The sequence below is a fragment of the Cydia fagiglandana genome, chromosome 9, assembly GCF_963556715.1.
Source record: "Cydia fagiglandana chromosome 9, ilCydFagi1.1, whole genome shotgun sequence".
In the NCBI taxonomy this organism is placed as follows: domain Eukaryota; kingdom Metazoa; phylum Arthropoda; class Insecta; order Lepidoptera; family Tortricidae; genus Cydia; species Cydia fagiglandana.
In genome coordinates, this window is record NC_085940.1 from 12,531,713 (window position 1) to 12,549,315 (window position 17,603).

Consider the following 17,603-nt stretch of genomic DNA (forward strand, 5'->3'; position numbering starts at 1 on the left):
CCATAAGCATCTTACAATTGTCTTCTTTTCTAATTTAACTAAAAATTATACATTCTTTACGCTCATTCCCCACAAGACCCACAATTATTGAAGACCGAGATTGAAGACGAAATTGAAATCGCAGTATTTATCTACGAATTATATGATATGCCAGAACAATGGTGATGGCTCGTCTCCGCAGTATTGTGTGCATTGTCTTCCTGGTTCAATGCGCACCAAACTATGCGTACGCCTCTTCCTTAGATCAAGGTTGCCTTGAATCAACCGCGTAGGATTCCATATTTTTCTGGTTGGTTACAGTGTGTGTATGATTAAATGGCTGCTAATGATTATTAAATTTGTATGTAAGAATTTTGCCTTGCGACCTACGTTTTCTACACTGGATCACTGGATGGTGTTCAGTCATCACAACACTATGGATTCCATTGTTTGTATATGTAGGAAGAGGAAGCTGAAATTTTGTTTCAATGAGTGGAATTAAAATGTGGAAAATTTTATTGTAATCAACTGAAGCTAAAATGGGAATCGAACTAACGCCACAAAACTACCCCGGATCGGCATTGTACATAAACATAATTGCATACCAAAATTTTTTGTACTAATTTCGAAATTTTATTGATTGTCGAACAACATTGCCCTTTACCCTGCTTTTATTCATCTAGCGGCTATATGAATAAAAGCAGATTCTAGCCATAACATTAGCCGACCATGTCCCGTTGGACCAAGTAGTAACAACGTGAACTACTTACGAATAATGTCGTCTACGCCTCGGCTAGTCTGTGGCCATGAGTAAGCCCATTCATAATAAAAAAAAAAAAGAATACTTTGGCCCGTCGTTCCTATTTGTGTAAAAATCGTTAGTCTCTGTATTAAAATCACGTTTGGTCACCATTGTCTAGCGGCGGCGGCGCACGCGTGTTTGCACAACAGTGCGTCTATAGCATAGGTATGTAGGGTTACCAAAACAAAAACGACCTCCTAAAAATTACGAGTAACAACCTATCACAATCTACCTGTAATTGGCACTGAAATTTCTTAATAAATTGTAAAATCGCAATAAATTCCTACATAGCGGAAACACCAATCAATACCAATATTACCACATCTTTTTCTTTCTGATCCTTTATTTATTTATCTATACCTTTATGGCTCCTCTTCATTAAACGCCATTAAACGAGCAATTCTTGTATATTTATATATTTAGGGGATCTCGGAAACGACTCTAACGATTTCGATGAAATTTGCTATACGGAGTTTTCGGGGGCGAAAAATCGATTTATCTTATCTCTGGAAGCAAAGCGCGGTCTCCCAGATATTTATTATAATGTGATGATAAAGGTGAAAGTCCATTTCCAACGACAGCTGCATTACTGTTCATTTTACTATGGAAATTGACAATGACAGCGACGCGTTCAGTGCTAGTAGTGCAGCTGCAGTCAGAAATGGAATGTTACCATAACCCTGTGACTCGGGCGCCCACTTCTCCAGCGACGGAAGGTAATAACGGGGGCTTTACTTACGTTCTGTGATCTGGTTTTCCAACTGATGATTAATTGATTCATATTTGAACATAATACTCATGCTTCAGCTGCTGTGAATAATCTTTCACAAATAATTCGAAGATTTTTTTAAATCATAATATCCTATTCAATGGACGTTTGTTGTACGTCGATGCCAAAGATATAATACCTATGTTTACACTTGTGAACCGTACTCCTTTCTAACAAGGCGAAAAATGTAAACATATCTTTGACGCCGATTGTACTTACCTCTCTTAACAGTTGGAATTAATATGCAATGCAATGCAATGCAATATGCAGCTTAGGGTGATACAGTCAGCTGCAGAGAAAAGGTACACCCCCTGCATAGAAGTTTATATGCAAAAGTGCTAAGCGAATAGCATTGCTGACTAAATTGTAATTTATACACGATGGCTAAAATAAGTCCATTCCAGTTGCCAGAAATTTCGGGAATATACTGAGCAACTTTTACTATGGTACCGAAATCGCGAAAAAAAATTTGGCTGATCAATTTCGAGGTTGGTCCCATAGTAAAAGTTGCTCAGTATAATCCCAAAACCTCCCTGGCAACGGGAACGCACTTATTTTTTAGCCAACCTGTATATGTATTATATGCTATATTTAGTTAATGGTTATGTTAATCATAGTTGATTCATTGGGTAGAATGGGTCGGTAGTTTTTGCGGTTATTACCTGTCGAATAATTTGTGCGATGATCTAATAACGGATACCAATCACAGTTTATTCATACTTTAACGCCTATATTGTCTTCACTGTGTGGCTTCTTTTATCCAACTTCCAAAAAAGAAGGTAGTTTAAAAGTTATAATCATTGATGAAATCGGAATTCAAAGAGTATACCGAGTAATCTTGTAAGTAACCAAGTAAGGAATCTTGGAATCTTCTAATGAAAGGTATATTGTAAGTTGATTGAATTAATAATGTGCTTGATATACTCGTACATGTATATTAATAAATCCTGCTCGTTTAATAATTTATGGTATGTATGTGTATTTTTAGTATTTTATAACAAAAGTTTCTACTTCATTCCTGTTTAGGTAGGTACTAAGTACTTTATAATAAGTTACTGATTGCCGTCACAATGTTATGATAACTATTTATTAAATTTATAATATGTATAACTCCTGTGTGACTTTATACTTCACAAACGCGTTAGTTAACTTTGATGTAAGCTATAATTATTGAACCGCGCAAATATATAAAAATATAAAAGAATATTGAAAACATTGAATTTCGACTGCTCCTCTCCTCCTCTCCTCTCCTTTTCTTTTATTTTATCGAAAATTTATATTATGAATATTTCTTCTTTTCCAGTTGAGATCTACCTGTCCCCCGTGGAAACTCACTGCAGCAATGTGGACTACTTCATCCCCGACGAGAACAACGAAACCAAGGGGCTCTCTGACGACGCGATGAACAGGTATGTGTTGAATAGAGTTCATATTCCGATACAAAGAGCAAGTTATCAAATGTAACACGGCTCAATAACGTACTGGAAAACTGGAGTCTTTTTTGTGAACAGTATAAAAAAAGTTCATGATGTGTAAGTAGGTAGGAGGTACTCACATTTTATGAAGGTTATAAATATCTTCTAATAAAGAGACTTCTTTTAATAAGGAGAAGGTTTGAATATATTAAGGGTCCAGCAAGAAATTTAAGCTTTAGCGCCCATTTACTTTATGATGTCTACGGGAGAGATATATAAACTTAAACAATACTAGTTTTTAAACCCAAATATACAGTGGTAATTTACCGATACTTACCGTTGCTTCGGAACTTCAGGGTGAAACTTTTCCTAAAACGGACAATGCTTTTTTTTGTGATTGTTCATAATAAATATTAGACAGTTTTTATTGACTGCGCCAGTTATGCAAAACTGTTCTCACAAAACTAAACAATCTAATTGTATCTCAGTCGTGACAGTTCTTTTCCAGTTACCACTTAATGACGTAATATAGGGAACATTATAATATTTTAGTTGTTCTGACAATTAGTATAACTACAGAAAAATAATTCAACATGGTTTGCCATTCAACGTTAGACCAAGAAAAGTCTGCAACGATTTTGATAGCACACGCAGTGCAAGTGTTATTTTAATCGTCAAGCGGGTTTTCCACCGCGAGCGGAGCGGACTCATTAAGGACTTAGTTTAACTCGCAAGACTAAACTACGTACTTGTGTTTCCACCAACAAATAGTCGAGCGGAAATGACAAAATGAGCAAAAAGAGTTGAAATGAGCTCGCTCAGCTCGTGAGAGCGGAGCGGTGTCATTACGGAGTCCGGTCAACTCGCAATGGTAAATTACATAGGCGCGTTTCCACAGGGAAAGAGGTGAGCGGAGCGAGCCAACTAGTTAAAATGAGCCCGCTGCGTCAAGGTCCGGCCGACTAGTTTGAAAAGGACTCGTTGCTGTCTCCGCCCCTCCCTACCCCGCCGCCGCCGGCACCGAGCGCGCTTTCATATTGCTGTGAATGCTGTGATAGCTGAATGACTGACGAGTCGTGTTTTTTGGCGAATCGTTGAATAGCCTATATTCCCCCTTCAGTGTTCTTTCTCGAATGTGCTGGCATAAGCAAAATGTTCGTTTGGCGCTTGTTTCTCTGTTTTATATACAACAATATGTATTTTTTCTTCTTGTATAAAAACTCGTAATCGCTATCACTTGATTCCGTATCGCTCGACATCATGTTCAAACACGACTGTGTGGTCGACCAGTTCAAAACTTCAACTGAACTCGCTCTCTGTGGAAATCGACTATTCATTTTCTATTTCTCATTTTCCGTTCAGCCCGCTCCGCTCATTCCTCTTTTTCATTTCTCTTTTGCGGTGGGAATCAAACAACTAAACTCTTTGTTGGTGGAAACGCAACATTTTTTTTAATACAGTTGCTCAAAAAGTGCTACTTTACGTAGCTGTTTAGCGTGCGGAAAGTTGGTTATCTCGAACTAGTGCTTTTTACTTTTCCAATTTTTTTAAATTTATACTTGTTCCAATTCACGACTACATATTGATGAGTGTTAATATTAGTTTCCTTTAAACGTCGTAATCAGCATAAAAACCTACCGTTAATGTAAGAATACGAAAAATATTACATATTTCATATTTAATTACTTACCTCTTCATCATTATAACACGTTTATTTTTTAATATTCAATATTGAAAATTCCGTTCTTAATAAGTTGACTGAATGGAACGGAATAGCTGCCAAACGCCCATAGATATAATATACTTAAAGACGACGTCTAACCGAGCTGTCACTGTTACCACTTTTGTTTAGTGTACGATTAACAATGTTTTTCTTATTTTTTCGCAACTGTATTAAAAAACGTCGTTCGATACACGTGCGGAAATGTCATTCTTCACTCGTCCCGAGTCTTGCCACTCGCCTGCGGCTCGTGGCAAGATATCTCGGTACTCGTGAAGTAATGACATACCTTCCGCACTAGCATCGAAATGTACTATTAACAACGAAGTCCGCTCCGCTTAGCCATCTCTCGCTCATTACTCGTTCGCGGTGGAAAACCCGCTTCAAACTTCTATGAAATTATCACGTATAAATAAAACTTGCACTGTGTGTGCTATCAAAATAGTTGCAGACTTTTCTTGGTTATATTCTAGCAACCATAGAGTCCGTTTTTGCCGTCACACATTTTACGATTATCATGTCATGTACTGTTAATACAGAGTCGGTAAAAACATTAACTATGCACGGAGTAGAGAATGCATTCCGCATCCGTGTCTGTTGTAATTGCTGCCCAGGGCTATATAACGGTGCAGCGTGTACTGTAGCTTTGGTTTTAACAGCTCGGTATTTGTGAAGAAACTCTGAGTTTACATGCAACACTATTGTAGGAAATCTTTGAAGGGTTATTATCAGACATCTACATTTTCCAACATTTTTGGTCCTATAACAACCTTTTTAACCTTTTTAAGTAGATGGGTCAAAATCATTTTCGTTGTCTTGTTTTTGTCCCCAATAAATGTGACGGAGTGGAGCTTTTTGTATGGGGTGAAATTTAGTTTTTAATTTTTTTCAGGAAAATTATAATCTACCTACAGTTAAAAAGACATGCTATAGCTTTAAACTTTCTTTATTTATTTAACTTTATTTACAAAAATAGAGGCATGGCCTAGTGGTAAAAAAAACACAACAATTTTGACCCAGATTCCAAAATCGCTTTACTACTTTTGGCTTCAGAAATAATAAAACATTGAATTTCGACTGCTCCTTCTTTCCTTTTCTTTTATATTATCAAAATGACCTATTGAAATTGATCAATGTTTAAATAATGTCTTACATGAGACGTACCTGATCATATAAAAACTACTTCTCGGGCGGAGTGGCAGTGCCAAAACATAGAACCTACTAGATAACGCCCTTTTTCATAAAACTGTACGGGCCTGGGGCCCATTTCTCAAACAATATTAGTCTAAAATTATCAGTGTGTTGTCATGACAACGCATACAATTTGACAGTTTGTGGGCTAATAATATTAGTCTAATATGGTTCGAGAAATAGGCCCCTGATTTAGTTAAATTACGTTTTATTCCTTTCTTACAATACATTAGTCAAAATGACAGATAAAGACAATTATTTGCTAATTGCATGGACATATATATTACTTCGTAAGGACGCGGCTAACGAGCACTAAAAAGGGGGCCGCTACATGGGTGTGATATTTTCATTTATCACACCCCGGCGCTCAGTCGTGTGGCGAATTGCGCAGTAGAAAGTTGTCACGCAGCATAACACAAAAATGCCTTATTGCGTTGTAAAAGGGTGCAAAAACCATTATAGGAAGTATAAGAAAAAAAATGGGATCTCATATCATCGGTAAGTAATTTCCAATTAGGTTTATTTATTGCTTAAAACCAATTTTAAACGATAATTTTATTTCATTCTCACGAGCAACTAATGTTCGCTCGTACGTCATAGCGCTAATGCATTAACCTTGTAAGGACGTCATTTCTCTTTGGAAGTTATTATGAAGTAGAAATGCATACTGCGTGATTTGTATAGTTAAATTTACTTAAATATGATTAGTTGATTACCTACCGGATATAATTACCGAAATTAAAGTACCTATTGTCTGTCTTACAGAGTTTGTTCCCGTTTCTTTTACATAATTATTAAAAACATTCGAAATAACAAGATCAAGTATTTGTTATTGTTTTATTCGTTGACTTAGGTACCTAGTATATTAATTCTTGTCAGGTTAAAGTTTTTAATTAACTGTAGGTAAAACTCAAAAAAAATTAACAGGTGAGCGCTAGAAACAAAGCGCGCATTTTCAAACACCGATTAATTCACATCGCTGTATTTAATACTTTCCATTACCTACTTATATTTTTGCATCATATTTGTGGACAGGTGGCACGCTCTCGTTTCGGAGGCCAAGATTCTCTTTGGATCACTGAGCCAAAATAGTTAGTTTGTATTGCTGTTTCCTTCTTTTTTACTCTACCTGTTTTGCAAGCAAGAAAATAACAGAAATAGTTGTTCGCCGCATTTTACTCGCGAAAGCTCGGGAGGTACTTATCGAACTGTACTGCTGTAGCTAGTAGCTCGGCCAACTTGTCGACCTTGACAGAGCCGGCTTACACAGGGCGGCGCACCGCACTGCGCGAATGTTTAAAATATTGCATTGCCACCTGAGACGATAATGACATCACGAAATAACGTAGAAGAACGGAAACTTATAAGGATAAGTTCGCCCATTTTAATACAATAAATATGTTAACTAAAGCATTTATTACGAGAATCATAAGTAATACATAGGCAAAGGGTTAGGTTAAGACATATGTAGGTAGGGTAGAAAAGGGGTTTCAGTCGATGTGTGGAAGGGCGGCACCGTCGTCGAACCCAAGCCACCAGGCGGGGGACTTAAACCGGTGGCGTGTGCCTCGGATGCACATGGTGGTGGCACGTATAACGGCGTTACTGATCCTGCATCTCAGCCAGCCCAGTACAGTACTTAGAGATCGGTTCCAACGTTGAGATATGGTTTCTGCCATATGTTTTATAACGGAGGACATTTGGGGTGCATAGACGCTGTCAACAGATGTTACAAGTGGTGTGAAAGTTGCATGTCGCATTTCACAGGCCGTGGAATATTTTCTCTGTTTTTCGTCTTCAGCTGATTTTAGTACAGATGTCACGGGTCTTGAGAGGTAAGAAGGAGCGTCAGTGTCGACGACACGGATATCAAACAACGCCAACAAATACAACAAATAATTTTGATTAACCATAAACTTAATCGACGCTCTTCTGATATAAACCGCGAATAAACTTAACAAGCCTTGTACGCCCGTACAAAGTTATCGCGAGAGTCGAGCTCACGTAGTTGTACGCAGTGTGTAACAGATGGCGCTTTTTTGCTGACATGAAGATCGCAACGGGCAATTCATATGCATGCGCTCATCCATAGTTTATATCTATGGCTAATTGTGGTTCGCGTTATTGAATAAGGGGGTAACAGAGCCTTACATAATTTCCGTATGTAATTTCAGATTGCACATGGCGCGGTCCACGGTAGCTCTGTTCATCGTGGCATTCTTCTCGCTATTCGTGGCGTTCTGGACCGGCGTCGTCGGCTGCTGGAAGCGCAGCCCGGGCAACATCACCGCTACGGCTATATTGATGCTTGTCACTTGTAAGTTGACCCTCATCTAATAGCTAGTTTTAGTAGAAAATATTTCGATAAAGAGCGTACTTCGCCGCCATCTTAGAATCTATCTACCACGCCCAAGCGCTGCGTATGCGTTTCTGGTGTTGCTACCACTCCTTGTTATAGGGAGAGGCGACCGTCAAAAAATCTCTAACACTAGTGGGGTGACTCTCTCTCTGTGGTCGCTCTTTCATGACAGAGGATCGATCGTGGTCATCGGTGAATGTGGATGCTCCACACCTGGTTTTTATGATCTACCTCCAACAGTGTTCATCGCGTCTGTTCTGACGACCGAGCCAAAGTTGGTTGAGGATGAGGCCCCTTTTAATCGGCTACGTTTGCCCTCCGTGTTTCCAACAATGATCAGCTTAGATCAGATAGTGGGATGACATTAGAATAAAAAAAGTTGAAAACGGAGTCCACGGGTCATCGATGGTCTTCTCTGTTCATTCTTGACTTATGTAGCCTGGCCTGATATTTCTGGTTTAGCAACTCATCACGTGTCAAATAATTTAACATGTTACATTAAGAGGCTTAGTCGATTGACATAGCACAATTTGGCAATGTAACCGCTTAATCGTTCATAGCAAATGTACCACCAAGGCCCACATTGCTCAAGACGTAAAGTACCACTACTGAGTTGACAGACGTTGTCCTAATGCATGACATACAGCGTGAGAAACTAACTTATGAAAGTTATGAATGACAAAGTGTGACGTATTGTGATTATAGAACTTAGCGGATAATTTGGACACCCTGCGGCAAACGCCCCCCTGAGGTCGAATTCTGGTAAAGGATATATGCTGATGAGCACGGATATTTATTCGAAGTCATCAGTGTCTGCTATAATTCATTCCAGATAACATCATAGGCCTTTCAGTCTATTGCAGACTATACAAACAGTGTCAGGCAGGGTGACAACGTTTTTCATGGCTGTATAAGCCAATACGGGAGCGGCACCCACGACCGCAAAACTGGCAGGTGTAGTGTGCTCGTGGCGAACAGATGTCGGGCATTAGACTCTAGACTCTAGAATATCACATTATCAGAGATCCTGAACCTTTTCTGTAAAGTTTCAATGGCAAATCACAGCTGACATCGAGCGTTGCTGACCCTTGCCTCTGTAGGTGTTTTATACGGCTTGCTTTATTTATTGTAAACTACAATTAGAATATTATGTTTTTTTGTTTACAAATTATGATGTGAAAATTATTGGCGGATATTTTCCCCTTAGATATTTCAAATTCAAAATTCAAAATTCAAAATTCTTTATTTCATAATAATATACATCTTTTGTGATACAGGGGATGGAGCCGCCCGGTAAGCTTATGCTTGTGTTGGGAGACACCGCTCTTCCCTAGGTTTATAAGTAGTACAATTTTTTATTTTATTGTTTTAATTATACATAAGAAAAGTAGGTGATTATACAGAATTACTAGTTAATTATGTTTTTAACTTAATTCTAAGACATGCATTAACAATACAGATAGGATCTTACTCGTTTGATTTAAGGTGTGAATATCGAATGAGACAGGTGTTGTGTGTGTGTGTGTGTTTGTGTGTGTGTGTGTGTGTGTGTGTGTGTGTGTGTGTGTGTGTGTGTGTGTGTGTGTGTGTGTGTACGCGTGTGTGTGCGTGTGTGAGTGATTGTGTGTATTCTAGTACTCTGTTCTTAGTAGCTTCTCCGTTTCGTCGTAGGTTTTAGTTTTAAGCCATTTAGTGAGATACATATTTAATATGTTATTTAGTTATTTACTAAGTTTGGAGTTAATAATATGGAGTAGGTATTTTTTACACAATAAATTAATCATTTATATACCTATTACACTTAGAAACTCGGCATTCACATTGCACAGCCTAGAAACTTGCTTTTTGCTTGCTATATTAATTGAGTTTTAATCTCAGGTCATTAAACGGAAATGAAACTAATGCTGTATCCGATAGATACTCGTACCTATATTTATTACAGTTTAATCGCGTAAGCCTTGACTTTATTACTTATGAAAGTTCTCAGGTCTTTTAACGATTTTATTGGAGATTAATTAGGTGCAATTTCTGCTTTCACATTTTAATTATACTAGGTATTACCTACCTAGATCACATTGGTTTCCTTGATCTTGCTTGGTCACTCGATTAACGATTCAGGTACTCACTCGAGTACCTTAGAGACCTACTTACTTACATAATTATATGTCTTCTACATGTTTTATAATAATTATAAACTGTTAAAAATTCCCGGTAACGACGTGCGTATATCCAGTATGGATTGTAATGAACTAGAATAATGAATAGTGCAAGATATAAGTATGTAAACAATAGTACATTACTTCAGAGGCTGGGAAGTAAGGGGTTTCCGGCCGAATGCATATAGACCGGGTTGTGTGTGACTCGGCCCGCGGCTATATGGTTGTTTGCATTTTTAATTCTTAGTGGATACTTACATGTTAAAAAAAAGTAAAAAACAATGCAGTAATGAACACTTCCCAGTCTTCCCATCCGCTAAAACAGGACAATAATGGTTTGAATTTTTTTAATTTGAGTTTGACCATAACGAAGAACTTCCCATATTATTTTTGATACAATAAGATGAAGATTTCCGAGCATACTGGAGAAAAATATTGTCGTTGCAGGTTTACTAGCGGCCGGCGCGATGGCGTTATGGCACGGCGTCGAGTTCTACGAGAAGGAGAAGGTCGTCGGCGAGGAGTACTACCAACAGTGGCCCAACGTAAGCCTTTTTACTTGCTGATAAGGCCCAGCCATACAAATGAAAAATCTAAAATTTGCTACTGAAATTTAAACCTAATAGTGTAGGAAATAGAGTTGATTTTGCGCTGTTAGAAAATTGAACAAAACAAAGCAAAAGCGAGTCTGTTCCAATAGAATATGATTGACATTTCATCGATCTGAAGAAGTACTATAGGTAGGACCTTGGGCCTTAGGAGGTGGAGGAGGTATTACAAGAGTTCAGATAGACGGTAGACGGTGTGTAATACAATACAGCTGAAACTTGTTTTCAAGCAGCACATAGTGCAGCTCCTCCATTTACTATTTCACCCTTGAATTTACGTAATGTCTAATTTTACTACTATAATTAAGGCGGAAATCTTCACGACATCTTCTTGACAAGAAAGCAAAAGACTGTGCAGATATTTAAAACCCTTCGTATGGCTACTTTCTAAATTTGTGTGAAGCACCGATTTGAAGGGAATATGAAGGGATGTACTAGCAATTTTAATTTCTATGGACCAATTATGATTTATAATACGTAATTGCATTTGTAAAGTGGACTCTGTTGATTGATTACGAGGACTGTCAATGTGAGCGACCTGGTTTTCAGTGTTGAGTTCGAATCTCAACTAATTAATTGATGTGGTATAATAGTTATCCTTAAACCCTTGACAGATCCTCTTAAAGCCTTAGTTTAATTCTAACCGACCCGCAACAGGTGCTAAAAGACAACTCCTCAATATGGTACGACTGGTCGTACATCCTGGCGTGGCTGGCCGTGGGCGTATCCTTCGGCGCGTCCGTTCTTTTCTTCTCGGCCGCCATTTGCCTGAGCAAGGAGAAGCGGCGCGAGCAACAGAATAACGTGCAGTACATAATGCCAGGTCAGCCGCCATTGCCGCCATTTTGAGACGGCCATCTTGACGGTTACTAACGCTTGGCGGTTACGGACTTTCTTTTCAGGATGTTTATCCTGGAGTTTTTTTTATATGTTTTATATTTATTTATATGTTTATCCGGGACAGTTTATTGTTTGAATTGGGTATTTGTAAATATACTTGATACTGTGACGTTCTCGGGTAATTCTTAACACTTTGTCGGTTGTCAATAAAGATTACATAGAGCATATCGTTGGGTGACAAGCAAAAGTCACTGACTAACACCATTGAAATTATTGGACAATAAACCGTGTTACAAGTGTAATAAAGTGCATTGTTACTTTAATTTTTTGATAGTACTTAGTGACTTTTGCTTGTCACCCGACGATATTTACTCGAGTGTGAACTTCATTGACAATTGATAAAGTAGTGAACTTTAATTGAGGTCGACACAAATATTTGAATGATTTGATTGTTTAAATATTTCTGGTCCAATAAAATAAATCATCTTGTCCCGGTAATGTTAGTAGGTATTAAGTACCTGTGTGAAACTAACAAAATGCTTTTTCTTTCTTTTCATGTATCTATGAAACTTGGCTACTGCGAATAACGGACGGAAACGACCATTAATTGCATTATAAATAATTGCGCTATTTCTTAATATCTGGTTTACGCCAAACGCAATACTAACACGCTTTCGAACAAACGGGATTAACACACGGTGTTGTATATATTCGACGTAATATTGACTAAACTCCTTCAAACTCTTCAATAAATGTACATAAACTTGACTGACTCTGAATTCGAACAACACAATTCAATTACTACAAACTCTCATAAAACAAATGAACCTCAACAACTTTTATGATATTGGACACATACGACATCACACACACATCAAATCTCAATCGTGTCAAACACAAACGCGTACCTACACATCTAAACACGACAAACTTTACACAATAAAAACAAATGACAAACGCATAACTCGACACGCACTGCGCTAAACCAGATATTGCGAGATAACGCTCGCGTGTGGTACGACTGGTCGTACATGGTCGCGTGGTGCGGCGTGGGGCTCTCGCTGCTGTCCGCCATCTTGTTCTCGTCGGCCGCCATTTGCTTGCGCGGCGAGCGCGAGAGGGAGGAGGCGCTTAACATGCAGTATCTCATGCCGGGTAACGCTTCTCATTTAAGTTTAAGTCATCAAGGCTGCTTTTTCACTAGAGATGTAATGTGCGTCCCTTGATTATCTACGTGTCAGTTTATCTCTGGTAAAAAGCAACCTAAGTCACGAAACAAGTGGATATTTCACTGTCTTGTAATACTACATGCATTTAGATACGCTGAACGTGCAGCACAAGAAACATGACTGCTTGACCGTGTACACAGCCATTGGATTACACTTACGGTAATTAGGGTTAGTCACACTATAGCGGGATGGTAGCGCGGCACGTATCTCAGCGGCGTATCGAACAATACCACCCAGCCCAGTGCGAGCAGATCGAGAGCGAGAAGAGCTTTCTTCGTTTTAGGCATTTTACCGTCGTTAGTCAAAATGCTAGTGTATTTTGGTGGGCGGAATGTTCAGTAGCCTTATTTTGACAACACTATGATCATATAACATGTTTTAGGTCGTCGAACGGCCAATTACTTTTCATCGTAAACAACAATATGCTATGCTGTCAAAAAAGTGGTGTTCCGAGACAATGAAATATTCATTAATAACCATAATAATAAACATCTAATTTATATCATTATACAAAAAGACACAAACACAGGAACTCTGTTGTAAATATGTTTTCAGTCTAAACCATGGTCAAATTTTGCTTCGGGTTCGCTTGGTGGATATTGGTATCTTTAGACAAGAAATGTTTTTATTGTTGAATGTTTGCTCCATTGAATGTGACAGAACTAAAGTTTTCTATGTTTATTTCAACAAAATAGTCCTAACGTAGGTACTTATATATGTACGCCACTCTAAGCGATACCGTGTGATATTTCAGTGTACCCACAAAAGCAGCAGTACGCGTACGCGGGCTACCCGCCACCGCAGGCGTACCCCGCCGGCCCCTACTACCACGGCTCGCAGTACGGGCCCTACAACTACTGAGCATGCGACCAGATGAGGGAACTAGTGGCGGCGCACTTCAGCAACGCGCCCGCCCCGCAGGCGCCCGCGCGCAACCTCGAGCGCCACGACTCGCTCCTCACCTTCAACTCCCACCGCCGCCTCCGTCCCGCCCGCGCCAAGCTCGGCGACCGCCGCGTCTACCGCCCCGTGCGCCGGCACACGCTGTCCCGCATCGACGAGACGCCGCCGCGGACGCTCCGGCCCCGGTCCAAGAGCCTCCAGCACTCCACTGACTTCTCCTCGACGCGGCCGATCTTGAGATCCCGCTCGAACATATCGGCCGACACGAGCAGAAGCGTCCCCGTCTGCAACGAGAGCCACGAGATCGAGAATCAGAACGAGTGCCACAGCCCGCAGTACGCGGAGCCGAAGGGCTACGACTCGGCCTCGTCGTACGACCGGCCGGTGTCGATGAGCGACCTGCCGATAATGGTGCCCGTGGACCCGGCCACCGGGGCCTACATCCCGTACCCCGAGTACTCGTACTACAACGACGACGGGCGCGGCCGCTGGTGGAAGTACAACAGGCGAGTCGGACGGACGTCTGCGAAACACAGTAATTTGTATCTAGCGTTCATGTACTGACGCGCGGGCGAAGGAGCGACGTTACGAGTTTCGACGAATGCCGTCATAGTATAGCGACCCCACCCATGGTTTTTCGATAAGTCTCCCTCTCGAAGCAATCGTGGTCTTCCGATGGGTGGCCCGAATCTGGTTGAAAAGTGATAAATCTGTTACTATTGGCACAATTTATTTTGGCCGATGGAGGAGTTTGATTCGGGCTCGATCCTCCGCGCGGGACTGATTTCGACGTCGATAGAATTTTACTAGTTAGGAGTTATTTTATTTGACTGACATTTTCGTCTGTGGACGTCGAGACGCGATCCCGTCGGGAGGTGCCTGATAGTTCATTCTGTAAGTTCAATTCATTTAGAAACTCCCGGCCTCTGAGCACGGCTTTTGGAAACTCCGACACAGCTGGTCTCTTCAAAACGCGATGTGATGTTACTTCGAACAAACGTCTCTGTTACGAATTTAGTTAATAACGATATTTTACAAGGTGTACTTATTCGAAAGTAGTTTAGTAAGAAGTGTCACCACTCCGCCATAAGTGTGTCGACACAAACAAATGTAGAGGTAGGATCAGTTAAGAGATTCAGAATTTGTTTTGTAAAGGATAATACAAAGAACAAGTTCTATATATTGGAATAGTGTGCCTTATGACGTCAATGCTCATTTATATTGAAAAGTAGAATAAACTAGTAACTGGGAATAGATAATTTTGTTCAATATATTATACGAGTAGGTACCTACTTATAATTATATCTAAATAAAAGGCAACACAAGGTAATTCAGGATTATTTTAAAGTTTTCATAATGAATTAAATTAATATTCTTTCATGTATTATAGGTATTTGGATGATTGTGTACCATTTGGTATGAGTGAAACGTGACTGAGGATCCCGATCCGTCCTGTGGAGTCAGTTGCAAAATATTTACGCTTCTAACCTACTCAAATAATACATCGCCTCCATTGTTACTTCAATAGAGTCGAAGTAAGCACATTTTTGAGTAAGATATAAACTTAGATATTTTGAAGCTGACTGTAAGTAGTCGTCGTCAATAATTTCAAAGCTCATAATTTGCCACAAAAAATTTTTTTTGCTATTTTTGGTAAATTTTTGCGCTTGTTTATTGACGCTGACTGTGATCTATGTAAGTGATTTTTCTAGGCGTTTCTGGTAATTTTAATGTATTTAAATAACGGTTGTCAAATAGCAAAGGTACTGGACCAACTAGTTAAGTCGCAAAAGTGTAAATTAATTTAGGATAGGTCGATTTACGAGAGTAGAGATTTTTAGAATTATATCACATTCGATAATTGATATTGTATTTAAAATTTCCAAATTAAATTTTTAATGAAATATCCCTTGTTTAATTTCTAACACTGCGGCCTTTAATAAAGGACTTAGGTAAATATGTACCTACCAATCGAAATTTTTTATGACGATTATGTTGATGAACGTCAGTTCATTACATATACATTACTGTAATTTTTATACCTATTGTAACAAACAAGCATACGGCCCGCCTGATGGTAAGCAGTCACCGTAGCATATGGACGCCTGCAACACCAATCAATTTATAACTAGCTATTGCCCACGACTTCGTCCGCGTGGATTTATATCCTGAAACACACAACCCCTTTTTAATCCTAATAGGTGCTGAATTTTCAAAAGCACTAATAATTTTACAATTTATTTTTTTCGTACCGTAGAGTTTCGTATCTTCACCTGGGTTTTGACACTTTTCTCAAAAAATCTCTCAAATTTGAAAGCATTTTAATCCGTTAAGGCGAAAAAACGTTTTTTAGTATTCCTAACTATCAATATACACCACTAAAACATTGAATTTCATTATTTAAGTTGGTAATAAATGGCCTCAAAGGCAATAGGCGATGTTTGGGTATTTTTCCCAATCTTCGCCTATGGCATGCCTTGCCGCTAATACTTACTTTTCTGTGACTTACACATGATAAGTCGCATCTCCTTGGAATGTGCTAATATACTATGAACCTTAACTACACCAGACTAGGCATATATTTAAAAAACGGGGTAGTAGGCAAAGTTAGGTAACAGTCTGAAGTTGTTTTCATACATTTTCTACAATGAAGCTAGGGCTGCCAAAAATTAACCAACATGTCAAATAAAGGGGAGTAATGGTTTATAAGTTAAAAAAATTATTATTTTTAACAAAATTGTTTAATTGTTGCAAAATTGTAGTTATTATCGTAATTGAAATCAAATCAACCTTATTTACATAAAGTGAGACATAAAAATACCTATTCGGTACCTACTCAATATCGGTAAGAGTAGAAATAAACATTTGCATATAGCGTAAACTAAAATAACCAAACATAAGAAAATATTTAAATCTGGAAACAAATAATGTCATCCACCAATGAATGTGGTACAAAAAATTTGTCAACCCTAGGGGTAGGCGAAATTTGGCAACAAGATGGACGCAAAAGTACCCTCTCCAACGTTTTATCCAATTGTTACTTCTAAACGTGAGCTAGCCATTAAATAATAGTTTCATATGAAAAAGAGATAGTTATAGGATATAATCATGTAAAAAGTTTAACATTACCGGGTCCGTATCACCGTTTAAAACTGAAGTTAAAACACTGGTTAAAAAAAACGTGTGGTCGGCGTCGCGAAAAAACCTCACTAAAGGTCAACTGTGTGGAGTTAGCCGCAGAATGTTCGAAGAATATTGACACCCGTAAAAATACTTTGTATTTAGCAGTTTTATGTAAGGCTTACATTAGAAACATTTTGTTAATGGCAACTTATGTCAAACTAGGCGAAAATAGGTAGCGCAGGCAAAGATACGAAACTCTACGGTACCTTCTAATATTTTCTCTTCCTACCAATTTCTAGTCGACTCGTTCCCGACACAAACTTTCAACCCGTTTTTAACCCAATTAGTGGCTGAATTTTCAAAAACGCTGAAATTACCATTCTGGTATTTTATCAAAATGTCTTACATAAGTAGAAAATAAAAATCCAAATGATCGTATAAAAATATATTTAAAAAAATGTACAAAAATACTTTATGGCGACACATGGGTAAATTGTCATTAGACTTGA

At 38.8% G+C, this 17,603-nt stretch overlaps 1 protein-coding gene across 2 annotated transcripts in view; it reads left to right on the top strand.

The window, feature by feature from the left end:
• The window catches only part of LOC134667389 (uncharacterized), a 75,222-nt gene extending 61,146 nt beyond the window's left edge, over nucleotides 1–14,076 (top strand). Inside the window, exons 3-7 of one of the 2 annotated variants that reach the window (XM_063524789.1) lie at nucleotides 2,854–2,959; nucleotides 8,051–8,193; nucleotides 10,839–10,936; nucleotides 11,657–11,822; nucleotides 13,823–14,076. In XM_063524789.1, the coding sequence (XP_063380859.1) occupies nucleotides 2,854–2,959; nucleotides 8,051–8,193; nucleotides 10,839–10,936; nucleotides 11,657–11,822; nucleotides 13,823–13,929 (620 nt within the window). In that variant the 3' untranslated portion in view covers nucleotides 13,930–14,076. Of the gene's footprint in view, nucleotides 1–2,853; nucleotides 2,960–8,050; nucleotides 8,194–10,838; nucleotides 10,937–11,656; nucleotides 11,823–12,828; nucleotides 12,995–13,822 lie in introns of both variants that reach the window. The other variant, XM_063524788.1, reaches the window with a different exon arrangement.
• The last annotated feature ends 3,527 nt before the right edge of the window (nucleotides 14,077–17,603 follow it).